The following is a 27204-nucleotide window of genomic DNA, read 5'->3' on the forward strand; positions in this document are numbered from 1 at the left end:
CCAGCCCTAGACAAAAGTAAGCATAGCAAAACATGACTGAGACCCAACAGCGGAAGAGTGGCTTACAGTAGCAGTTCCCAGTGTATTATGTACAGAGGTGGAAAAAGTACAATGCTATTGTACCCAAGTAAAAGTAAAGTTATTCTGGTTAAATTTTACTCAAGTAACAGTAAAAAGTATCTAAATTAAAATTTACTCTAGGTTCTGAGTAGCTACTGAGGAGTTGCACAGTGAAAAATAAGATTTCTTTATTGACAAGAACAATAAGACAATAGATCTCCAGGTTGTTCAGGTGAAGTCACACCTTTATAATGAAGTCAAATACACTACAAATTTGACAGTGTTAATTACATTCATAAAGAGTTAAATTTAACACAAAGTGTCTATATTGGTCAACATTACAAATGTTAAACTACACATTTGAAATTGTTAAATATTTTGCAATATGACGGAGCTGCGGTAACTCTTGAAAATCTGTGGCCATTTGGGTCTCTTCTGTTAAGAACAAAGCAGAGAGTCAACCTTACAGCAGGCAATGCATCCAATCCACCAAAGGGCAGCAATTCTAACTTACTGGATAACTTCACTCATGATGCAAACAACAACAATACACCAGAAACATGAGCAAAACAACCATAAAGGTGATCACTGTACAGTAGACAACATCTAAACACATGTAAAACACATCTGAACACTCTGCCCTATAGGGTGTGAAGAGGACCAATGCCTAGACATCTCCCCAGATTTGAACTGGCAGTGGGTGGAGCTTAGGTCAATTGAGCTGAACATATTTCTGTTAGAAAAGCCTGTAAAAATGTATTTTGCATAATATGTGACCTTTAAGTGGTCATGTCCCAAAAGTAAACACTTCCTAACCATTTCAATAAGGATATAAAGGCCTAAAGAGGCTTTACAGACATTTCTTCAGCTACTGTTAGTTACAATGTTTTTCAGTTGTCTTAACAGAAAGAGGTGAATCAGGCAGAGTATGTGCCTTATGCTAGCTCATCTCAAACTGAATCATACTGAATCTACCTGGCCAAAAGTACTTTATAGTAAGTCCAACAGTGTCCAGAGAAACATTCCCTATTCACTCTGCTGTGCTGCAGAGCATGCTCAGCCCGATCTGAGCATGCTCTGAATGAACTCACCATGACCTTGAAGTTCACATCAATTTTGCATGAGGTCTCCTCATCAAATAGACCGGGGACTGTACTGCAGCACAGGCTCACCTAGCCTTCCTCGAGGCCAGACAACTACAGAGACGGCAGTGACCACACCACACTGTCTCTGCATCACACACATACGAACACACACACAGTGTTGTTTAATAATGGAAATATAACTGCTGACCAGGGCACTCTGTGCCATTTTGTTCAGCAGGTTACTGCTGCTGCTTTTTAATAAATCTATGTTCATTTAGCCTTCAAGCTGAGCGTTCAACAATATGTTTTATTAAAACCATAATGTGTCCGAGTGTTTTTGTGCATGTATTTGAGCATGGGTTGTTATTGATTAAAAAAAAACTTAAATTTTCAATTATTAGATTCAGCTCTCATAAGAGTCTATAACGTGACTTCATTCATCCAAAAATAATAAAACCCTGTAATCACACCCTTTCAGTCCATTAAACAGTGACTTTTAAAGAGATGTAGAGTCAAACATCTGCCCAAAGTAACAGCCAGAGCTCTTTTTATTCCCCTAGCTCCAATCACTGCTTTGCCCTTGATCCTGTCTTACAGCAGATTCATAGTAAACACAATGGCAGGTGTATTTATAAAGCATCGCTCTGAGCTCTAGAGTGTGCTGTGGCTCCACACTGGACGATTTGTCAACTGATGAACTGTCAAGGCTCTTGTTCATATTTTCCCGTGTCACCAAGTGGGCGAGTGGGAGTGTAGCATCACAGCGTGGGAGACAAAACAAGGCAGGATGAAGCTTAAACTCTGATAACAACCTGATAGTCTCTTTTTATAGCCGTTGGCTGTTTTCTAGCGATTTAAGCAACTATGCAAATCTGTGAAACTTAGTAACACATTACTGCTCAGACTCCTCATACTGTAATGTTCATCATATAATAGGGGATTTTTTTTTAAATTTTCCTTCCAGTTTCATTATTTCCTGTAATCTAAAAATGTCTGTCACACACTTTAGATTTGCTCAGCCAATCTGGGTAAAGACTCTGTTCACAAGTAAACCCTAAGTATTTGCGGATAAAGTTGTTGGTACCCTCCTGTTAAAGAAAAAAAAAAAAAACAACAATGTCTACTTAAATGACTTAAACTGGCAAAAGGACAATCAGACACTGCTTTTGAATTATGCTTTAACAGAATCATTTCAAAAACAAATAAACTAATGAACCCGAAAATGATGGTACCTTTACTTAATATTTTTTGCACAACCTTTTGAGGCAATCACTGCAATCAAGCCATTTCTGTAACTCTTAATGAGACTTCTGCACCTGTTCACAGGTATTTTGGCCCAATCCTCGTGAGCAAACTGCTCCAGCTGTGTCAGGTTTGAAGGGTACCTTCTGCATGTTTCAGCTCCTTCCACAGATGTTCAATAGGATTAAGATCAGGGCTCATAGAAGGCCACTTCAGAACAGTCCAATTTTTTGTTCGTAGCTGTTTTTAGTTGTGTGTTTTGGTTCATTATCCTATTGGAAGACCCACAACCTGCAACTTAGATCAAGCTTTCTGACACTGGGCTGCACAATTCAATCCAGAATAGCCAGATAGTCTTGAGATTTGATTGCACCCTGCACAGATTCAAGACACCCTGTGCCAGATGCAGCAAAGCAGCCCAAAAACATAACCGAGCCTCCGCCATGTTTCACAGTAGCTACAGTCTTCTTTCTCTGTATGCTTCATAGAGCTGATGTGACTTGCCAAAAAGCTCCAGTCTTGTCTCATCTGTCCAAAGGACATTCTCCCAGAGGCTTTGTGGCATGTCAATATGTGTTTCTGATGAATTCCAGTCTTACTTTAATGATTTGCTTTCAACAGTGGAGTCTTCCTCGGTTGTCTTCCATTAAGCCCACTTTGGCTCAAACAGCCATGCGTTCTGACACTGATGTATCTTGGAGATCACCTCTGATCAATTTGGAAGTTGTTCTGGGCATATACACATATTATCTTTCTTTTCATTTTGTCATTCATTTCCTCTTGCAGCAAAGTCCAGGGAGGTTGACTAAAGCCCTGTGGACCTTAAACTTCTGAATAATATGGTCAACTGTAGTCACAGGAACATCAAGTTGCTTGGAGATGGTCTTATAGCCTTCACATTTAACATATTTGTCGATCATTTTCTTACTAACCTCCTGGGACAACTGTCTCCTTAGCTTTCTGTGGTCCATGTTCAGTGTGGTACACACCATGACACCAAACGGCACAGTGACTACTTTTCATCCTTTAAATAGGCAGACTGATTACAAGTTTGAAGGCACCTGTGATGCTAATTACAGGACACGCCTTAGTTTAACATGTCCCTGTGGTCACATCATTTCATATCTATTCTAGGTCTACCATCATTTTTGTCCAGGCCAGTTCAATTAGTTTATTTTTCAAAATGATTCTGTTGAACCACAATTGAGAACTACTGCATTATCATGCCAAGCTTAAGTCTTATATTTCTGTTATTTTAAGAGTTAATGAGGCAGATTATCAAAAGTTAACCTAATCTTCTTTAATGAAGTCAATATATTATGACCTGAATTTTAAATTGGATGTTTCACCCACAGTAAAGTACCAGAGGACATTAAGTGTGAAGTTCTGAATGTATTACCCTCTGTCGAGCTATCTTATTATACAGAAACTATTCATTTGGTGTTGGAGTGTTATACTTTGCAGATACTAGCAAAAGCCCCATGATCAACTATTAAAAGGCTGCACAGGATCTATTTTGGTTTCAGTAACACCAAAAATGAAATGAACTGCACAGAATGTATGCTTTTAATTTCATTGCTAAGACAAAAAGTCCTGTCCTTGCCCAAAGGCAACCAAGTCAAGGGCAATCAGTGTCAGGAAAACTGATGCAACCCAAATAAAGCCAAATGGACTTTTTTTTCTCGGAGTAAAATTATGGGTAGAAATGGAGTGTCTTTAAAAGCATTACCAGAAATGTCAATCCAAAGCAGTGAGACTTTTCTCAACCAAACATCTGCGAGTTTCCTCAAAACCTGCTTTAAGACTTCTGTTCATAATTTATAACACTGGTGCTGACAGTGATGCTGATCTATAGGGATAACACCAGAGTAAGATACGCACTTTATTTTGTCATATAAAGAAAAACTGAATGTTCGGGAAATCTGTGTATGTAAGAAACATCTGTGCACATCAGGTTCTATAGGTTAAGGAAACTGTACACAACAACTTAATAGATGCTGTACTCAGAGGCATAGGAAAAGGTCTGCAGATTCACAAACGGCAGGAAAAGTATGTCACTATTGCAACTACTTGGTCCCAACACACACTGCAGACAAGAAAATACAGAAAGCCTTTTTCTGGGCAGGTCTGTGTGAATTGTTCACAGCGACAACATCCAATCATATGCACAATGTTTTAACCAGCAAATGAGTAAAACTGATGGGTAAAGTCTTCACCATGAATTCTGAAGCAACTTTTTAACAGTTTCCTAAGCCTAATGGGTTATCTACCCTATACACCTCTGTGCATCTTTTCTGTTGCTTTAGGAAAAAAAACGCAAAATAAGCCAAATAAGTGAGAAACCTATATTACTAACACCTGCTGGTGTGACTGCATGATTGAAAGTTTCTATGCTGAAGCATCTCCCAGGAAAAAACACAAAGTCAGAAGAGGGAAACTGCTCTGCCAAGTTAGATCCCTTGCCAATGTCAGTAGCATTTCACGGAGGACTGGAGGGCTCCTGTGGGTTTCTACCGCAGTCTTTGTTGGTGGTCCTTGAGGCAGAATTAGTCTGGGTGTCAGTGAAGCTGGCAATGAAGCTCTGATCAATTGGGATGGGGCAATCCATCAGGATGCTTTCCCACTGAACTTCATTCTCTTTATTGAGGCAGGTGGCTTATCAAAGATATTATTTGTCTGTTTTTCTGCCATTGGAATTGTTTTAAAGGTCACAGTGAAGTTACTGAAGGACAAGCCTATGTAATGCCCTTTGCCCATAATGCTTAACATTGTTTTATCAATCAATCAATCAATCAATCAATCAATCAATCAATCAATCCTTTATTGATCCCCCGGGGGGGAAATTACATCCCGTCCTAGAAACATAAAAAAAGACATTGACACATAACAGGGGGAGGACAGGACAGAACTGCAGGGCTGCCACATGAGCAGCGCCCCTTTTAAAGAATAATAAATAAGAGATTCTTCAAAATTTCTTACGAATTTTTAAAATCTTCCTCAAACATTTAATTCCTAAGTACAAAGATGTAGTATCGAAGGAAATATAATTTTACATGTTTTATTAGGCCTATTGTATCTATTTTTATACATTGAAAATGGCTGATGTATGCCTTTTCTAACATGGGTTGCTGCAGCATCGACAGCACCCTTTATTCCCATGGCTATTAAGCCTTTGAGAGAAGCAAGATTTATATAAAGTGAGGGATGAGAATGGTTAAGACAAGTACACTTCGATTACTGGTAATAATAAACAGTTTAGATGGTTTAAAATGTTAATCGTCTATGTCTGGGAGGAGAGCATGGTAAAATATACAATATACTCTCTTTCTCTCTCTCTCTCTCTCTCTCTCTCTCTCTCTCTATATATATATATATATACAGTTGAAACCAGAAGTTTACATACACTATTTAAAAAGGCACATAAACTTTTTTTTTCTCACCATCTAACATCAAATTAGATTAAACTTTTCCTGTTTTTGGTCAATTAGGATTACAAAAATTATTTCTATTTGCTAAATGCCAGCATAATGAGAGAGATCATTTTTTAGACAATTTTTTATTATTTTTTTGAGAGTCAGAAGTTTACATACATTTCATTAGTATTTGGTAGCATTGCCTTTAAACTGTATGACTTGGGTCAAACGTTTTGGATATGCTTCCACAAGCTTCTCACAATAGTTTGCAGGAATTTTGGCCCATTCCTCCTGGCAGAACTGGTGTAACTGAGCCAAGTTTGTAGGCCGCCTTGCTCGCACATGCCTTTTCAGCTCTGCCCATAAATTTTCAATGGGATTGAGATCAGGGCTTTGTGATGGCCTCTCCAAAACATTGACTTTGTTATCCTTAAGCCACTTTGTAACCAGTTTGGCAGTATGCTTAGGGTCGTTGTCCATTTGGAAAACCCATTTGCACCCAAGCTTCAACTTCCTGGCTGATGTCTTGAGATGTTGCTTCAGTATTTCCACATAATGTTCTTTCCTCATGATGCCATCTATTTTGTGAAGTGCACCAGTCCCTCCTGCAGCAAAACAACCCCACAACATGATGCTGCCACCCCCATGTTTCACAGTTGGGATGGTGTTCTCAGGCTTGCAAGCTTCCCCCTTTTTTCTCCAAATGTAACGATGGTCATTATGGCCAAAAAGTTTAATTTTAGTTTCGTCAGACCACAGAACATGTCTCCAAAAATTAAGGTCTTTGTCCCTGTGTGCATTTGCAAATTGTAATCTGGCTTTTTTATGTTTCTTTTGGAGTAATAGCTTCTTCCTGGGAGAGTGGTCTTTCAGCCCATGTTGGTACAGGACTCGTTTGACTGGTGATAATGACACACTCTTACCAGCATCAGCCAGCATCTCCACAAGGTCTTTTGCTTTTGTTCTTGGGTTGAGATGCACTTTTTGGACCAAAGCACGTTCATCTCTGGGACACAGAACCTGGACATGGGGCTGGACATTCCCATGGTGTTTATACTTGGGTATAAATGTTTGAAGAGATGAAAGTGGCACCTTCAGGCATCTGGAAATTGCACCCAAGGATGAACCAGACTTGTGCAAGTCCACAGTTCTCTTCCTGATATCTTGGCTGATTTCTTTTGATTTTCCCATGATGTTACACAAAGAAGCAGTGTGTTTCAGGTGTGCCTTAAAATACATCCACAGGTGTGCCTCTAATTAACTCAAATGTTGTCAATAAACCTATCAGAGGCTTCCAAAGACATGACATCATCATCTGGGCTTTCCCAAATTGTTTAAAGGCATAGTAATCTTAGTGTATGTAAACTTCTGACTTTGAAGAAAAGTAATAAAAATTGTCTAAAAAAATCCTTTTCTCATTATTCTGGCATTTAGCAAATACAAATAATTTTGGTAATCCTAATTGACCAAAAACAGGAAAAGTTTAATCTGATTTAATGTTAGACAGTGAGAAAAAAAAGTTTATGTGCCTTTTTATATAGTGTTTGTAAACTTCTGTTTTCAACTGTATATAATATATATATATGTTTTTTTTTTGGTAATGTCTTAGTTAAAACAAACTGCTTTCTGCATTCTCAATCTCTGGACTTGAATTAGACTACAATATTACTGGTCATTTTATTTAAAAGAAAAAGATCTTCAAACAAATATAATCTTGTTCCTAAATCTCTGGACATTTAGAAATTAGTGATGCCAGTCAACTGAAAAAATTAATCACATTTGTTTTAGGCTTTGTTATGAATTAACCGCAATTAATCACATATGTTGCATTACTGATATAGATAATAATATTAGTCACATAACAATCAGAACGGACATTTTTCTGAAAATCTTTTATTTGCTTTTGAAAAAGGAGAAGTGAAGACCAGACTGTTCTCTTTCTAGTCACTCAAGGATGGTGTTATTTTTTTTTTTATCCATAAAATCATAAAAATCAAGAGCACAGAGAATTTTCACGTGTTCCAATCAAAGTGACAAAGCTACTTTAGCTGGTTATGTGTTGTTATCAAAGTGTGATTAATCAGCGTACACTTTTCAATCACATTTTTTTATCCCTGTGTTAATACAATCAAAGTTAATCAATCATTTTTACTGCACTAATAAAAATAAATTGAAATCTTGTACAGAAGTAACAGCTCTTGCGTGAAATGTTGCATGAAATCATTGCTCAACAGACGCTGCATGTCGTGCTGTTGCAATCATTTTTGAGCTATGCTTTCAACCGCTTTAGGCCGTTTATGTGACTGTCCACCGTGTTTACTTCCTTGACTTCTCTGTTCCTGTTTGGGCTGACTGCTGCTCACAACACTGTGTTTATTAAGGCATTGATAAGGGAATTGTTAGAATTAAATATAAATGATGTTGATGGATTGAACCAACTAGAACCAGTTGTTAACTCCCATCCCTCTTAGCATTGTTGGAAAGAAACTTACTATGCACATTACTTACTTGTTTCATCCATACAGCAAAACCATCAGTGTTAAGGCCTGAACATACTCCAGCGTACTGTGAATGGAGCGGACTCCACATTTTTCTGTCATGTGTCCTACACTGATGAAGCCTGCTGGCTTTGCAAAGCAATAAAATTAAGAGACGGTGGTATGTACGGCCATTAAATGCCACAAGAGACGAGGAAGTGGAGAATGCCATGTTGGTGAAGGGCATGCAAAGTATTGACGTGGAAAAACATTTTCAAGACTTCCAAATGACACGTGAAAACTTTGACGATCTAGTTGGGCGCCTAGCCCCACTCCTTCTCCACTGTGGGAGTCACCGCTTACCCATCAACGCTGCACAGAGGAACAAAATGCAGGTCCGTGTCACATTTAATGCGGGTCGATGGGAAAAATACATGCTGAGCAGTGTTTTGTGTGACACCAGTACGCGGAGCGGAGTTCACGCAGTCGTAAAATTTGAGCTTTGCGCGCACGGGCCTTGCGGACGTCCGCTTTGAGTCCGTGTGGACCTCCATGGAGTCCGTTCCGCATACGTTCTGCCTGACTATGTTTGGGCCTTAAGATTAACACTAGAACTGTCAAACCGAACTCTAGAAAAGTTTTATATCCACACTATTGAGTGTTAATTTAAGACTTTGGAAAGTGTTGATATTTTAACTCTGTCAGTGTTAATTTTTAACACTCACTTTTTATCCACATTAAAGTGCACTTTTAACACAAGACGGTGTTATTTCCTTTGACTTTGGGTGTAAATCTAAAGTAGTTTTAAATTAATTAATTTGCACAGTGCAAAACACTTTAGAATTTAAAAAATATTGCTTGTCTCCTCACATTAAACAACTGTAGTATGTGAGGTATCTTATAGCAAGCATGGACCAAGGAGACAGACTCAGAGCTAGAACATGCCCTGAGCTGAAAATCTGCACTCTCTCCATTATTATAACCACAGTCAGGAAGTGGCTAACCTACTCATGGTGCAGAAGTGTTTAACAGCAAAAACAACAATAATCTAAGAAACATGTGCAAGTGGATCCCAAAAATGATCACTGTACAAAACCTCTAACCTCAGTTAAAAATCTAAACACATCTAAAATGTCTAAAACTCATCCCTGCACAAAGACATGATGGGAAAACTCCACCTGCCACAGACAGATTTGAAATGGCAGTAGGCGGAGCTTGGATCAGCTGAGTCTTTACAGAGTTGGACTAACCCTGGAGAATCAACATAGTCAGATAACTCTAACACTCAAGACCATTTAGTCTGAATGGAGTTAAAATTACACTTTGAGAGTTATAACAAACACTGACATTTTAAACACTGAGAATTCAACACATCAGTTTTAGCTGTGTAGTTATTTGTACCACGTGTTTTAGACAGGAGGAACATTTTGCAAAATATCCCTAATGAGCACAGCTTAGTACGTTTTTAACAGAAGAACATTAGTGATTGATGAAATCCTTAAAGTACTAATTTTATTATATGTACTAATTCTTTTGAGCAGAAAAAGGAAAACCCTACATATATGGATCATTTTGCTCCAATGAAAACTCTCCATTACGTCAACTTAAACCCTATAGCACACTCTGCAATGGTAGCTCATCCACTCATTTATTCATTCATTCTTTTTTGGGGACTTGAGCTCCTTAACAGGCTCAAAATGATAATTTGTCTGCCACCCATTGATCATCTGCATTTATGTTGAGTCTGGTATAATCTAATAAATTCAGACATTAACTTTTGACCTTTTTGGACTTTAACTGCTGAAAAACATACCTGCTGCTTTAGCTTATAATCGCTCCTCAGTCAGTTTGAATGAATAGATTTGATTTCTGTCTTAATTAAACACCCTTAATCCCTGACCCTTTATTTGGATTAAAAAAAATAAGGATGCCAAAGAGAGTAGGGATCCATCTCCCCGGCTGGAAATGTGATTGTCAGTATGCCAGTTGAGTAATCTGCTGTGAGTGCTGGGAGTGTGGCCTAAACTCTGTTTATCAGAGTTTTGTGCTAAAAACAGCTTCCATCTGATGCCACTAGATCTAGGGCTGATGGATCTAAGCCACAAGCCTTTACAAAAACAATTATGCTGCCAGACATCCTAAAAATGGGGTTGATTTTTTCCTTCAAGCAAATACTATTCATTTCAAATAGTTACACCATTAACATCCAGTTTTTTCATTCATTTTTATCTAAACATAATTTTGCAAGAAGTGCATAACATGCTGTGTTATACTGACCGCTATTATGCTGACACCATTATTCATTTTTGCATTAAAACCACAAAGAACCCAATCTGAAAACCTAAATAAGAGACAGAATGCTCTAAAAGTTGGAGTTGAAACACTGTGTGATGGTTTCAGTGTCATCCTGAGATAGATTATGTTGCACAACAAGCATAGTGATACTCCGCAGCTTGAGCTATGTTTTCAGTGCAGACACATTATAGGAAATGTACGCATTTAACAGAATGTCACTCACAAGGTTACTGCCTCTCTCTCCTGCTTGCTCTGCATCTACATGCTGCTGACCAAGCTCCGAAACACAATCCACCACAAAAAACAGTGCAGGCTGCCATTTTCAGGCAGGCTCTCTGCACCACCGGGGAATAGCCAGGGAGATATCAGACGATCTGGGGTGTAAATGGGTCTGTAAAATCCCTCTACCTTCCAAAAAAACCCTAACACCTTTCATTACATCACTCACTAGCAGAATCAGCCCTACAGAGGCTTAAATCTCATCATTATTAAAGTTCACCAAAGAAATATCTGAGGAGCGAGCACATTAATAAAAAAGGGATTCAAACCAACTTTATAGCTCAAGAATAAAAAAAATACATCTGCACAAAATGAAAGGAATGCTCAGTCAGCCTGTTTTTAGTCAGATTGTGAATAATCTCTTAAACATGTTATGTATACAATCTTGCTTTTTAACCAATCAGCAGGGATCGATTCGGTGGGTTCCTTCTTGGATTTCAGTTGAAGCTGCAATAGTCTCACACTGAGATTGGAGCAGCAATTGATTTTACCCACATAATGTTAGTGTTGGGTAAAAACAAGTAAACATCTGAGCCAAGGCTTGCGGGGGAATCTAACTTTGATGTGGTAATTTACCTGTACTGCGGAGAAGGACTCCCTTCTGCCTCACATGTGATCATAGCCTGTTGGTCGGGGGAGTTGATTGGTAAAATGAGGTCCCTTGGCTCCATCCTCCATCGGGGCCCTTGAAATATGACATCCTCTGTACAGGCTGGGAAAGGGAGAGAGACTCTGTGGTAGTTAAAGCCGCTTAAACCTCTTCTTTTATTTTACCTTAAAAATACTGAAGGAGTACAGCAAAAGCACAGATGCTCAAGGAAAAACAAACGTACTCTTGCAACTGTTTTTTAAAATGATTTTGATAAATCACAGAGCTGAATGGTCTGTTTTCAGAACATCTATGTCATACTTTGTGTGCGCTGGTTAATTGAGGCCATAAGGATAAAGTCATCTGCCAGCAGCTTAATAAGAAAGGATGTGGAACACAATCTGGTACTAGAACAGACGGCCAAAGTAGGCCTAAGTAATAGACAGACGGACAAGCAGACAGACAGATAGACAGATAGATGCAGTGCCTACAGAGTTTTCACAATGTTTGACCCTTTTATTGATTTTATAAATCAATCATGGTCAATATAATCTGGTATTTTTGATAAAAAACACTTGATAGAAAAACAGTTTTCTGCAAAATAATACCGATTACATAAAAGTATGACATGTAAAATAAGTGACTGCTTAAATATTCACACCTTTCAAGTTTGCATTTAGTCGATGCACTTTTGACTGCAGTCACAGTTCTTAGTCTGTGTAGATAGTTGTGCCTGCTGGAAAATAAAACTTCTCCCAAGCTGTTGTTCTCTTGCAGACTGAATAAGATTGACCTACAGGACTTTCCTATATTATGCCGCCTTCCAGGGCTGGCTTCCAAGAAGCATCCCCCCAGCATGATGCTGCCACCACTGTGCTTCACAGAGGGGATGGTGTGTTTGTGGTGATGTGCAGTGTTTGGTATCCACCAAACATAGTGTCATTTCTGATGGCCAAGAAAAGCACCACTTTAGTCTAATCAGACCAAAGAGCTTTCTTCCACTTGACTATGGAGTCTTCCACGTGCCTCTTGGCAAACTCTAGTCCAGATTTAATGACTTTTCTTCAACAGTGGCTTTCTCTTTGCCACTCTCCACTAAAGCTTTGACTGGTGAATAACCCTGGCCACAGCTGTTGTGTGCAGAGTCTCTCCCATCTCAGCTGCTGAAGCTTGTAACTCCCTCAGAGTAGTCATAAGTGTCTTGGTGGCCTCTGCCACTGGCACCGTTCTTGTACGGCCACTGAGTTTGTGAGGATGACCTAATCTACACAGACTTACACACGTGCCATATTCCTTCCGTTTCTTGATGATGGATTTAACTGAACTCCAGTGGAAATTCAGAGCCTGGGAAATTCTTTATATCCATCCCCTGACTTATACTTTCAATAACCTTCCCCCTAACCCTTGGAGTGTTCTTTTGACCTCATGGTGTAATGGTAGCCAGGAATACTGATTAACCAGTAACTGGGGCTTCCAGACACTGGCATCTTTACACTACAATCACATAAGACAAATTCACTGTGTTCAGGTGATCTCCCTTTCACTAATTGTGAGACTATTAGCACCAACTCGCTGGAGCTCTGTCCAATTTGGTCAGTCAATTTAAAGGAGGTAAATATTTATGCAGTCACTTATTAGCTAGATAGACGGACGGACGGACGGATGGACAGACAGACAGACAGATAGGAAGGTAAGTAGGTCAGTTGGTTGGTCAGTTGGTCGAATGGTAGGTCGTTAGGTAGGTAGGTCAGTCAGTTGGTAAGTGGGTAGGTAGGTCGGTTGGACAGTCAATACATCAGTCTGTTGGTCAATCAGTAGGTAGATTGTTGGGTAGGTAACTCAGTCAGTAGGTAGGTCGGTCAGTGGGTAGGTAGGCTGGTTAGGTAAGTAGATAGGTGAGTAGTTAGTAAGTAGGTAGGTGTGTTAGCCCATTAATAGGCAGTGTCGTCAGTTGTCGGTCAGTCAGTTGGTAGATAGGCAGGTATAGATAGATAGATAGATAGATAGATAGATAGATAGATAGATAGATAGATAGATAGATAGATAGTTTTCACCGTATTGATTTTTGAGCGTTTAAAACTGTTTGACCATGGCACTGATTAACTACACTAATAGCTGCTTGGCCCTTACTTCCCTGAATACTAGGTTTGAAATACCCATAACTCAAGTTGAATAACAGATAAATACAAACAGAAAGTCTTCTGAAAAGGGTTTACATTCGGGTACGCTGTCTTTGCTTCTGCAGCTCAAACTCAGGGGGACCATGCAAGGGCAGATAAAATGCTGGACTGGATTCATTGCATGGGTTCTGATAATGATCTAGGCAGGCCATAAACTGGAATAAGATTGAACTCCCAGCTGTCCCAGACAATGTTGTGTAAGTGTGCAGCTGAAAGCTGCTCCAGGCGGGCAGTAAAGGAGAACATTCTGAAACAGTACATACAACAGTCTCAGTTTAATCGGTGTTACCCCTTGGTCAGGAAGTTTTTCTAGGATATTTTAAACTACTCCAAGTCTTTCTCTTCCTCACTAATGGATGACTCTATATCAGACACACTGCTGAATGCTTTGACTGATCTCATGCTTAACATATACTAGCATGCATTTATCAAGAATCACATTATCATTCTTCTGTAATAAATATACATTACAACATTAGTAGGGATAAAGTTCTTACATAAACACCAACTTAAAGAGAACTTGTGTCAAAGAGTGTTTACCTGCAAGGCATCCAGTGATTGATAGCAGAACAATATGTCTCCATGGTAACATCATTTTTAGGTCCCAAGGGCTAATAACACTCTCATCCAACAGTGTGTGAATGGAATGCTCTTCCTTGAATAGAGGAATTTCGATCTGAAGGGAACATAAACATAAACATAATTAGAATATAATGTTTGGATCAAAATAAGACAAACATTCATTAGCAAAACACTTGATCACAGCACTGCCAAGTTATACTTTTCCCCAACATTACATTTTCTATTTGTAGCTAATGTAGGTAAAGGAGAGGGGGATCTTCAAAAACTGATATGCAGTGAAGAGAAAACAGCAGCTGACAAAACCCCAACAACACCAATCTGTAGTGTGATTTTTAGGTGGCACAGAAAAGAAACAGCTGCTAAATGAATATGTTTTCTTTCACTGTGCCTGCTTCTCATCCTGCCTGCCTAACAAGCTCAATTCTGCAGCTTTAAAGGGATGTGAGGAAGGAAATGATTGACCTCAAAAGATTCTTTTCTATACCTACTTGACTATTAAAAGGAGCTGGCAGACTGTGTACGAACACTCCACAAAATGCCACTTTATACTTTAACAATGGATTTGGTGGCCAACAGAATGTAAACAAACCCTCTGTTTACAGCATGCAGCATTCCTTTAGATCAATGGGGATAGCAGTAACACTATACACTGAAACAATTAATATGGTATATCTATATTATTGTTTCATTTTTGATTTACAGACAGTAAGAGGATACATATTTGGCACTTGATACACCCTCTACATGGGGACATTTGGCTGATATGACTTCTAAAGAGCTCTGTCAAGTTTGACAAAAAAAAAAAATCTCTGACCATTTCAACACAGTGATCGTGGCAGTGACTATGCTTCAATGGCTATTTAATTGCTGATAAGGCAAACACCCAGTCATTTCAAGGATTTTAAGGAGGCCAGGCCCTGGTAGAGAATGAGAATGACACCCATGTACCAGAAAAATTCACAGTCTTGTCTCATTTTAAGTCATGAAAAAGCACATCAATAATTGTCCTGTCAAAATGTTTATTTACGGAATTAGCACACTAACACTGCCTAGTGCTTAAACTGAAAAATAGTTAACCCAAATAAATTCACACCGTCTTCACAAACTACAATTTTTAATGTATTTTCTTATTGACCCGGATGAGCCCCCAAGGTAACAAGAAACTATAATCGCCTACAGTCAAGCACAAGCCTCATATTCTGATGCGGGACGTTTTTCATTAAGGATTTGCTGCAGGCCAATAAAAAATCAGCCAAGGTCCATGTTTGGCCCCAGGCCAAAGTTTTGACACCCTTGCCATAGATAAAATGAGAACATCATGTAAACAGGTTACTTTGCCTTTCTGAGGCTGATATGTTGTTCACTTGGATATTTTCTTGCTTCTAAGCATGAATATGTTAGGTACTAAAAGCAGAGGTGCTGGAAAAATTAACATCAGACTTGCATATATTAATGTCTATGATTTTAATCAATTCAAAGTGTCCAAGAATGGACATTTTTAAACATACTGTAGTAACTCCTGGGTGTATTTTCAACAGCAGACTCGCTCCTGGTATCTGCCTCGGCCAGCTGTCTCAGACACTAATGCTGCAGGAGGTGTATGGCTCATTAGCTGCCCTGTTAGCATTAGCAGTGCTAGCTCTTAGTATCAGTAATGTTTGCCGTGCTGTGCCTGACACACTTACATAATGCCTGCACTGTCTGTGAAGCCTTGGGTTAATCGGCCTGTCCTGTTTTCCCAAAAGAAAAGTTGAAAGACTCAAAGTGGATTCACGATCCACTTCAGGAATGGTTCACGCGCCCAAATTCACATCATACAGACTCGTTCACCTGGAGTAAAAATCAGCCAACAACTGCTGAACAGCAGGGACAATAAAGCAACAGGATCGAGCATCCGGTTTCACGTCAATGACTGATGTAACGGTTAAAAAAGTGACCATGTTAAATGGTGACTATATGATGCCTTTGGGTTCATGACTGATATCGAAAAGTTAAAGAGATGCTTTTATTTAGTTTTTCAATGAATTCATATCTCCTGAGCACATCTCAGAAATAACAGAAAATGCTGAGTGTTTCAATAATGTTGTAACAAAAACAACCCCTGCCCCTTTCAGCTGTAAAGTCACCACCTAACATGGTCACTGGTTAAAACATAACACCTACTCTCCTCCAGCATCGCCAACAGTAAACGCTTTAAGTTGCTTTTTTTTCCACTGAAGAGTTTCTGATAAATACCTTTCCTGCTTTAGCCCAAATCTTTAATTCATATTTGCAAAAAGCACTGATGACTCTTATCTTTGCTATAATTGCAATTGGAGTATTACGAAATGGGCTCTATGCATGAACTGCTTCCGCATTTGGCGTTAGACCGCTCCCACACTTCCAGTCGGGAGAAGAGAAAGGCGTATGATGGCAAATTCGTTGCGGTTTACTCGCTGTTTGCATGAGTTACCTGAGCTGACTGTCAATGACGAGTTAAATTTAGCTGAAGATGTACATTGCAGCACGCAGCAATGATGTCCAGAAGTGCTTTTAATCCGTTTTTGAAACATCATTTTACCATGTTTGGATGCCAAGCGATGATGATAGAGTAAACACAAACAACAATCGAAACCAAAAACAAAAAACAAAAAAAACAACGAAACGGACAAATTAAGGCAGTATAGGAGGGTTTAGATTTCGTTTTAGCTTAGCACGTATCATTGGGCGGAAGTTGTGAACCGGTCTCATTTTTCACTGGAAATACGCCACTCCTGCCGTGCATAGAGCCCATTGCTAGAAATATGCTAAAAAAAGAGCAGTGTTTTGAGTGCATTTTATTAAGCTTTAAAGTTCAAATAATAACATACAGCTCCTTAATGCACAACAGACTGAAGCAGATGCTGAAAACATCACCTCTTTACCTTAACCAAGTGCACTACGCTTTGAACTTCCTTTATAAATCACTACTTACAGAAATTAAGGTTGATACTTCACTTGAAAAATGTTAATACTTTGACAATAAGGGACTCTAATTGATTTTTTATAAACTTTTTTAAGCACAACCTTTAGAAACTACTAAAAGCAGTGTAGACAAGCTAAACAAAATATGTGGATAGACCTTGATTTTTACACTTGTAAGCCATATATTATTGAAAACTGTAGGCCAGTGTCTTTTAAACTAAAACATATTTTCCTATTCTGCAAAACACTATAAATGAGAAAATGTGTGGATGTGGTTTGGAGTTGGAGAGAAAGAAAATAAATCCAAAATGTAAAATTATAAACATCTTCAGTGTGAAGTTGGATGTAGGGGAGAGCGGGGCACAACCTAACACTTCTTCAGATTTGGCTCCATTATTGTAAAAGTATTCGAGTTTTATTGATCATATTGTTATGATGCTCACATACACATCTCTGCCACAAATTAACCCTGGAATTGTGTTTTTATGTCTAACCACTTTGAAAGTTGCACTTTCAGTTTTTTCTTCAGTTTTTTACCTGATATGACAACCACTCTTATCAAAGCAACTAATAATTTTGTATTTTTTTTTTTATTATACAGTCTTCTTCAAAAAATATATAAACCCCTTTTCTAAAAACAGAGTGCCCTTTCTTTGATGATGTTAACAATGTGGATGGGCACTCTGAACCAAACAGTTTGGAAAGTAAAGTAAGACTTAATAGCTAAGCCATGATGTGTACAAATGTCAGGATGCCAGAAAATAAAGTGGATGAAACTGAGACAACTTTGAGGTAAAAATAGAAAATAATTGTAAAATAAAAAGGCAAAAGACAAAAGTGAAAAAAAAGGGTCAAAAGTGTCAAAAATGGACAAAAAGTGGCAAAGCTGTGGTTCAAATTTGGTGAAAAGGGGTAGCGAGTGGCACGAATGAGTTAAAAGAAGCAAAACTGGACATAATTTGTAAAAAAAAATTAAAAAAACATAAAAGAGGTGAAAAGGGGTAAAGAGTGGTGACAATGCATTGAGGGAGGTAAAAAAAAAGACTGAAAGTGTCAAAAATGGGCAGAAATAGTGGTGAAAAGTGAATAAAATGGTTTAAAATAGCTTCAAAGTGGTAGAAACAGGAAGAAAGGGTGGCAAAATGAAATTATGAAGTGTCAAACAGGCAGAAAAAGTGGTGAAAAGGGGTTAAAAAGAAGGAAAAATTGGCATAGATTGGCAAATAATTGGTTAAAGGGGTTGAAAAGTGGCAGCAGGGATTAAAAGCAAGAACAGGGAGAGAAGGTGGTGAAACTTGATTTTAAATATGGCAAAAAAGGTTACAAGTGGCAAATAATAGTGGCAAAAATGGTTGGGAAAGGGGGTTAAAAAGGGTTAAAAAGTGGCACAAATAAATAATCTTTCTATCCGAATCCCAATAATAGCCTGACGCTCTCTTCAGCTCCAAAAGGAGATAACGGAGGTAACAGGATGCATGCTAGCACCAATCCTGCGATCCAACACACATATGGTGCCATCAATAAATCACAGCAGGGGAGGGCACATTCACTGGATTTGTCAGGGCCCAGCTAATCCCAGCCTGATCACATTATTATATATGATTATATATGTGGTCTTTTTGCATATTACAAATAATTTATCTTATATACGGTGCTTAACAAATTTATTAGACCACCCTAACCCTAACCAAAGTAAGGTTTATGCCACAGCTGCCCTAAAATCACAGCATTGGTAATTACCAAAATCATATTTTATGTTTCTGCAATGGTTAATACACCAATATGTAGAAGCTCTTTAACCCAAATGATATTTTTAATGCTAAAATAAAATTATTATTGTTATCCATGAATTTTCAAATTTAATGATTTACAAAAAAACTGAAAAAATAGTAAAACACATTATTATTTCTTAATTAATATGTCAAATAATAGTTATTTACTTGCATTCCTGAACAGAAAAATGAGTTTTAGTGGTTGAATGTTATGCTTGATGAATTTCTGACTTCTCAGAGAAGCCCAGTGAGCCGGCTCAAATTTGGGTGAATTCAGTTTGAAATCCCTCATTCCCGTTCAAAACAGTAAAATGTGGAGAGCTGACTGAAAATGAAAGAGTTCGCATTAAAGCACTTCATAATGCTGGATGGTCTCTGAGACAAATATGAGAGGTGGTCTAATAAATTTCTTAAGCGCTGTATATTATTCAGAATTATTACATTAGATAAAATTATTTCATAAACTGATATTGAATAAGAGTTAAATATAAGAAGAAAATAATATAAAACATTGTTTTAATTTAATGCTGTTACATTTATATTTTTTGTGCTCTTGTTTTTGTGCAACATGAATGAGGCAAGACCATTACAACTAACCCTGCTGCTTTTATTCAGCCTTTCTAACACAAGCTATGAGGCAGTTACACATTTCAGTGGTTATATATTTTAGTGGTTATTACAGTGAGTTTACTTTCATGCACTTTCATTTTATTTCAGTAGGTGATAGCCTGCTGGTGTTTCCATCAGATGACTAGAAACACTCAATAATATCTAACACACTAAAAGGTCCATTTTACATTTTACCACACGTTAGTTCAAGCCCAGCTCCCCCCCAATAAATCCCATATGAAGCCCAACACAACACTCAACAGTAAGACAGCATATAGTTGAAAAGTAGAATTTAGCAACTTATTTCAGCTACTTATTTCTCTTGGCCTACCTTTCCCTTAAAGAAGAAGGAATGGTGGGATATTAGCCTCTGAGTTACTAAGTTAATTGTTCATTTAAACCCTTTTCTTTGTGAATTTCCACATATTTCATAACAATCTCAGCTAATCCAGTCAAGTCTGAATGCAGCATTATAACACACAGGTAAAGACAGTGGTTAAATGCAGGAGAAATGCTTAATCTCTGTTTACAGGGCTGTGCTGTAGTAGTAGACTTCTGCATCAATATCATACTTTCTCTTCATTCAGGTATTAAATGTTCTTGTCTGGATGGGTATTGTTCTTTAAAAGTGTCTCCTACCCCAAACATTACAATGCCAGGATGCTTAAAGAGTGATTATGAACAAACTGCAGCAAAAGCCATCCAGTAACCAATGACCTTAAGTATCATGAAACACTTCTGACAGAGAGAGGAACTGAAGAGCCTTAAGACTATAATTGTAGTATCAGTGGCAAAAGAGGGGCTTTGCACAAGCTCTGACCTACATCACAGTGAGTGGAAACTGATACGCCTCTCAGGATTAAGAATTCATCCCAATCTCTCATCCTTACAAAGAACACTGCGATGTGGATTAACCCAGGGCTATCTTTGGAACTCTTGAAACAGCTAAATACTAACCACTCACTTGTTTTAGCATCTTGTAATTGTAGGAACGTAGCTGTGGTTTGTCGTAAAAGATTAGCAAGGACATCCTTTAGAGGAGGAGGAAGCAGAACAGTGGAGATGAAGAAACAACAGTGGGCAAAATCAACCTATTTTCCTGATCGTCATTTAATAGCCAGCGATGGCTAAACCTGACTGTTGTAGTGCCAGTAATAATCCTCATCTTGTAATTGCAAGCACAAGGTGATTCAGAGAGGATTTCCTTGTGTCTTTCAAAATTAGGGGGCGTTTTGCCTCTCTAAAATCTATCACACTGGATTACACGGTTTGGGCTTCTACTGGAGCAAAATAACATGTGCTTCATTTTTCAGTCTGAGTGCAGTATTTACTGCTTTCTGTCAGATACAACCTCACCTCCAGTCCATTGGTCCAAAAACCCCAATTTACTTGAGCTGAATCTCCTCAAAAAGACCTTGTCTACAAGTTTGAGCCATACAGTCCAGGGAAGTGTCTGCTGGGTTTGTGTTTCTGATGCTTTCATCAGAGGAGGAAAAAGTGCACGACTATTGTATTCTAGTTAAAGTACAATCACTCTGGTTAAAATGTACTTCAGTAAAATTACTGATCTATTAGTCTGCTCAAGTAAAATTAAAAAGGATTAAATTTAAAGTTTGCTTTAAGTACTGAGTAGATACTAGGTCTGAACGAAAAATAATGTAATTGCAATGTTCCCCCAACATTGCATTTGCGATTTGACATATGAGTGTTTATTTTTTAAGTTCCTCATCTTATGTATCCTCTTAGCAAATACAAACAATAAATCATTCTGTATTATAACCAACTCAATATTAGACTGGAAGTAAACTGTTCTTTCCTCTCCATGCGTATATGTTAGAATGACATGATGCATAAAACAGAACAATTTACGTCTTTATTCATCTACTTCAATCACAGAAAATAGACTGATTTATTTGACTCAAAGCCTTCTGAGTAATCATCATGAAAACTAAGGCTGAAAAAAAAGGACAAAAACAAAAAAGTCGTACGCATAGTCATACGCCCAGCCTTGATCAGCTGATGGCCATGCTGATCCTAACTGTCACCTCCCAGCTTCCAAAGCCAATCACCACTCTTTCTTTCAACACAGCTGTCCATATAAATATGATGTACTTCTCACTAATCCCTGCTTGCATTAATGCTGATGCAGCAAACATTTCAAAGACAAACACACACACTGTCCAACTTGCAAAGAAAAGGAGTATTTATTTGCAACGTTTCGGTGCTAGACCTTTATCAAGCAAAACGTTAGGTCTAGTACCGAAACACTGCAAATAAATACTCCTTTTCTTTGCAAGTTGGACAGTGTGCGGGTGTTTGTGTTTGAAATGTTTGGTGGATACCTTGCCCTCCGACGCACCTGACCTGAGAAAAAGATGTGCGAAGTAACCTTTCCATTAATGCTGATGCACCACGCTGCTGCTGGCAAAGCTTTACCTCCTCCACCCCAGCCTCCTCTTTTACAGCATAAAGCTTGTTGCACCCTCATAAATAGATTCATGATGTTATGGATTGATTTGTTTTGAACTAATTTTATTGTATTCAGTACGCATTGTCATAAATGTATTCATCCATATGGGGATTTCTAGCCATGCGCTCCCTGGAAAGTCAAAGCATGCTGCTTGACTAACCCAGGGAGCCTCTTTAGAGCAGAGCCTTCTCCACCAAGTCAAACTGTGTAACCGTTTTGCAATAAAATGGTAAAATCAATGACGAGTGTTCCTGACTGAATTGTGATTGTCTGAACTCATGTTGTAGATGCAATGTGAATTGTTGGACTGAAGGGAATTATCATTTTATGTCATTCTCATTTCAAATAATGAAGGGTTCTTTAACTCTATTTAAAAAAATAATGATTCAATCTTTGTATGATGCATAGAGTACAACATCTCTGCAATTAAACTGGTTTTCGACACAAATTACAGGTCTAAGAAATACTACATCTTCTGTAAGTTGAAACTTGCAGAGGGACCAATGCAGTTTAATCTAAATTTAGATTAACTGTCCAGCCTTTGAGAGGCTGTTAAATAAAATACGAACCTTCCCTACTGGCAATAACAAGAGACAATGTGGATCTTTAACCAGGTTGTTCAGGTAAAGTCACACCTCTATGATAAAGTAAAATACAACAGCTGATTTTGGGTGTGATGTGGAGTCATTCTCTTGCTGTGTGATACTGAAGTGGCTGTTTCCCAACCTTTTTTTAGTGACTTTTTTTGCCTAAAATAAAGCTGATCTTCAGTATATTTTTAAATCTTCTGGGTGGTTCTAATACGCTGGCATACATTATGTCTAATTGGTATTCTAAAAGAATATATGCACATATATATGCGACGTCTGAACAATCAGAGCACCGTGCTACCCCTTGAGGTCTTTGGCACCACCCTTCTAGGGGGCCTGGGCCCCCAGGTTGGGAACAGATATGTTACTGTGTAGTCAACAGAAGTGGATAAAGTACAAGACTATTGTGCTCAAGTTAAAGTACAGTAACTCTAGTTAAAACTGACTTGAGTAGAAATAAAAATACTGATTTTGAAAAGTACTCAAAAGAGAACAAGTACCCCAAAAACACTACCCAAATCCAGTCATTTGGGTAAATGGAATCAGTTACTTTCCACCTCTGCTAGGCAGACTTTCATTCAGTAAACTTTAACATACAGTGTTCTGTTTTCTTTTCATAAGTTGATTTGCTTCTGCACAGATATCTCATTAAACATGTCGTTTTGCAGCCATTGTGTAGAAAAGGTGTGCCAGTTTGCTGTACAGAATTCCATTTTCAGAGAACAGCTTGTCAGTGGCTCTCAGTAGAGAACTTGAGTGTCTCATTATAATCCACAAGCCATTTAAGAGCAACTAAAATTTTAAACAGAATAATTTCTTCAGCTCAGAGAGCAGTTTTAGGTCTTAAACAGCTTCAGATGAAGCTGACGCCAAAAGAAAAAAGGACAAAAACAAACTCACAGAGACACAAAATAAAACAAAAATCTTCTGGGTTTTGTGGTGATGAAGGTGAGACGGTCATGTCTTTTGTTGGCTTTCGCAACCTAAATGATAAGTAACAAAATGCAATGCCAAACATAATGAGCCGTTACACTTTCGCCCTCACAGAAGCTAAACCTAATAGAAGTCATTGGCTAAACACATTCCAGAGTAAATGAGATGACTTCTTGCTTAGTGGGGCTGCTGTCTGGCACATAATTGATAGGAAAGGTGGTTAAAGGCATCCATGTCCCCCGCGAGGGCAGCATAATTGCAAAAGATCTAATGAGGGAGGGAGGAGAGAGATTCTATCATAGGGGTGTGTATGCTCAAGGTCTGTATTCAGATCACACCAAGTCTGGATATCTAGATTTAAAACAAAAACAAAAAAATATCTGTGGCATAATTAGACTCAGTGGAATGCACAAAAGAATATACATCTATTTATACAAGTCACTGTCTTCATCATCATCTGCTGCAGTCTCCATTAAATCGTTCAGTGAGAGAACCTTTGAGAGCAGGATCAGCCACCAGAGACGGACTCCATCTGAATACACAGCTGCTCTGTGCTTTGGCAAGTGAATGAAGAATACACAATCAACCGTGCACCGATGCCTCCTAATTTACTCTGGCTGACTGAAGACCTGCACGTATGAGCCAGTGAGGATGAAAAAAGATAAACAAATGAAGGTAATGTCTGTATTTGATGACGATATGCAATTAAAATGGGAAGCAAAATAGGAGAGGAGTTTCAGTATTGAAAATAATATAACTCTGCACCATGATGAGTAAAATTAGAGTCAATTAAGTTTCAAATTAAAGGCATTTGTGCAATAGTTTGTTCAATCTAATCTACATTTGCATTTATAAAATAAATGGTTGGATACAATTCCCATTAGGAGACTTTTTTCATTTCAAGAACAGCCTTGCAGGCATAAAAAGTACCCACTTCACACATGTGACTGATGTGTCACTCCGCATGTATGAATAAGACAACGTGATTAGAACTGAGGCTAAGGTCACGTTGGAAGGCGTGAGGACAACATTCAGCTATGAAAGAAAAGGGAATAAATACTTCTGCCTGTGAAATATAATTCAAGTGAAATTTAGTGAATTAAAATACATACAAACCTGTGCTCTAACACTCACTGGCAGCCTCTTCTAACCTTATTTTACACCATATCTGCCGTCAACAGCAGAGGTGAACATCTGGACAGGAGGCTCTCTAGATATTATACAGCTGTGTATTTTCATGCAAAAAATTATTGAATCCCTGGAAGACATCTGGATGCCCCCCAAAGACTCCCGTCAACGTTAAACACAACTGCATCCCTCAGCTGCTGCCTAACATCGGGCCAGGAGAGTAAGTGCACTTAAAAGAGAGGGGAGCAGTGATCCATTTCTCTGCCTCCCCATCAGGCGCATCCATTGAACCTTATTCTAGATACAGCCACAAATACATGACTGGAGGTCAAGGATGAGGAGCAGGAGACACTCAGGCAGGCTCTTTACATATTTTCTGTGCAGCTCAATCCATTTCACAGCTTTACTGAAAAAAAGAAAGTGGCTGTAGCATGTAATTGCCACTCTGGTTCAATAAAAAAAAAGGGGTTTTGAAGCAAATGGTGCTGTAAACACATCCCTGCACCTCCATCCTGGATATTACTGTGTTGTAAAATAATTCACCGCATGGCTTCAAAGACGTGTTTTACCTCTCATTTGGCTATTGCTCCAAATATGTGCAAAGGGTCTATAAATAAACATGAAAGTGGGAAGAATGATTACAATCCCTGCTGAACAGTAGGATACTTTGAAGATTGAGCAGGGTGGGCATTTTTCACACTGTTTGCTCTGTCCTTTTGCAGTCTAGAGGGGAAAACCAACACTTGCACAGATCACTAGTGTTCCAAAATAAAAGCATGCACTGCATTCATTCCTCCTCATACTTCTCTGTAGTTTGCAGCTTGCACAATCCAACAATATTTTTTAAGATTTACCACTTTCTTTTTTTTTTTTTTTTTTTGTGCAAACAAATATAGTTCACTGAAATATAAACATTGCACCGTAAACAAGTTAAGACAAAGAGAGCTTTTCTTCAGGTGGCCATTCTTGGTGCTGTTTTCTCTTTCTGAATGAGCAGAGCTGCACCATATGGACTTTGTCCTAGATGAGGCAAATGAGCCACAACAGTAGAAATCCCTACAGGACCATCAAACAATCTGAGGCTCATCTGGAAGCGCTATGAATCATGCATAGGTGACCACTGTGTTAGTGCCCCGTCCTTAGATGTTAGCATGTTAGATATTGTACATTTGCTCGCCTGCATTTTTTTCAAGACGTGGGTAGCAAACTTAGGAGTCCATTTCATGATAAAATAAAAAAGGAAAATAACATGCATGCATGCATGCATTCCAATTTACCGAGCATCATACTTACATGTTGCAGAAAGATTTTTTTTCCTCTTCATTAAACTGCTTTGATTTTAATTCCACTTTCCTTGGGCTGGGTTATTTCCTGCTTAAGTGCACGGATAACATTTCAGCAACTCGTATCCTCTCGTGAGCCAGGAAAGATTGATCTCTGCTGGTTTGCACGTAATTGTGCTCCGTCTCGAGCGTGTCTCTCGGTCTTCAAGGCTGTGATGACAGGAAGCCTCACTTGCGGTTGCTATAATCCACAATTAACGACTTTTCTGTTCAAGGGACGAAGCGTACTACAGCGTGGTGCTGTTCCTCGACTTCCTCGTATTACACTCCACAAGATGCTGCAAGAAGCACGTTGGACCGCGGTGCCTCTGAGCGTAGACTCGCATCGTGCGCATCCCCGGGCTCTGCTCTCTTTTGTGCGCAGGAAGAAGCGCCCACTGGTGACGCGTGAAAACACCCATCGAAGCACAGTAATGCACCACCAGCCTATGGGCACCTGCCATTCCAGTGCTCGAGTGAATGCACGTTTGATGTGGAGATATTTGAGAGAGCACGGACAGAGCCAAGCGTCCACTGCAGATGAGTATGAGTGCTGAACATTTTTGATTTGATGTACATTGACCTTACTGAAACACAAGAGGTTTATGTTTCTAATCAAACAATCAGGAATCAGCTTGAATGAAGAGAGCCAGGGCCTTTGATTTCATCCTCAGGCGAGACTGCACTCCATAGAATAGGAAGGCTGCTTTTGGTCCAGGAATAAAGTCAATCACTTCATTAAATATGATATAACCACATCAGATCAGTGTGTTTGTAGAGACACATGGTAGCTTTTAAAATGCTTACATTTCTATTATATACATTATGGTAGTGGTTCCCAAACTAGGGTCTAGGTACCCTTGGGGAATGCTAAAGATTTAGGGGGGCAAGACCCTGTCTGCTCTGACGTTGTCAAAATCATACACACACATATACACACACATATATGAATATTTATATATACATACATATATACATATATATATATTTTTTTCCAAAAATCATGATTAGAAACAAAATGTATGATGGTGGTATTAAGGCAACCTACACATGAAGAAAAGAGAATCTGTTAATTTTTTAGCAATATATATATATATATGGGTGTGTGTGTGTATAGTGTGGTGTGTGTGTGTGGGGGGGGGGGAAATTAAGATTATAAAGTTGTATAGTTACAAGAAAGAAACTAAAAAACTCAGAATTTCTGAGTTTGGAAAGTCAGAAATTTATGTGAAAAA

At 38.6% G+C, this 27204-nt stretch overlaps 1 protein-coding gene across 1 annotated transcript in view; it reads right to left on the reverse strand.

Moving 5' to 3' along the window:
* cntn3b (contactin 3b) overlaps positions 1-25999 on the reverse strand; it is a 77646-nt gene extending 51647 nt beyond the window's left edge. Inside the window, exons 1-3 of the mRNA XM_041783201.1 lie at positions 25941-25999; positions 14161-14296; positions 11428-11563 (exon numbers count right to left, since the gene is read on the reverse strand). Of these exons, the coding sequence (XP_041639135.1) occupies positions 11428-11563; positions 14161-14215 (191 nt within the window). The 5' untranslated portion in view covers positions 14216-14296; positions 25941-25999. The remainder of the gene's footprint in view (positions 1-11427; positions 11564-14160; positions 14297-25940) is intronic.
* Between the last annotated feature and the right edge of the window lie 1205 nt (positions 26000-27204).

Source organism: Cheilinus undulatus, linkage group 3 (genome assembly GCF_018320785.1).
Source record: "Cheilinus undulatus linkage group 3, ASM1832078v1, whole genome shotgun sequence".
Lineage (NCBI taxonomy): Eukaryota > Metazoa > Chordata > Actinopteri > Labriformes > Labridae > Cheilinus > Cheilinus undulatus.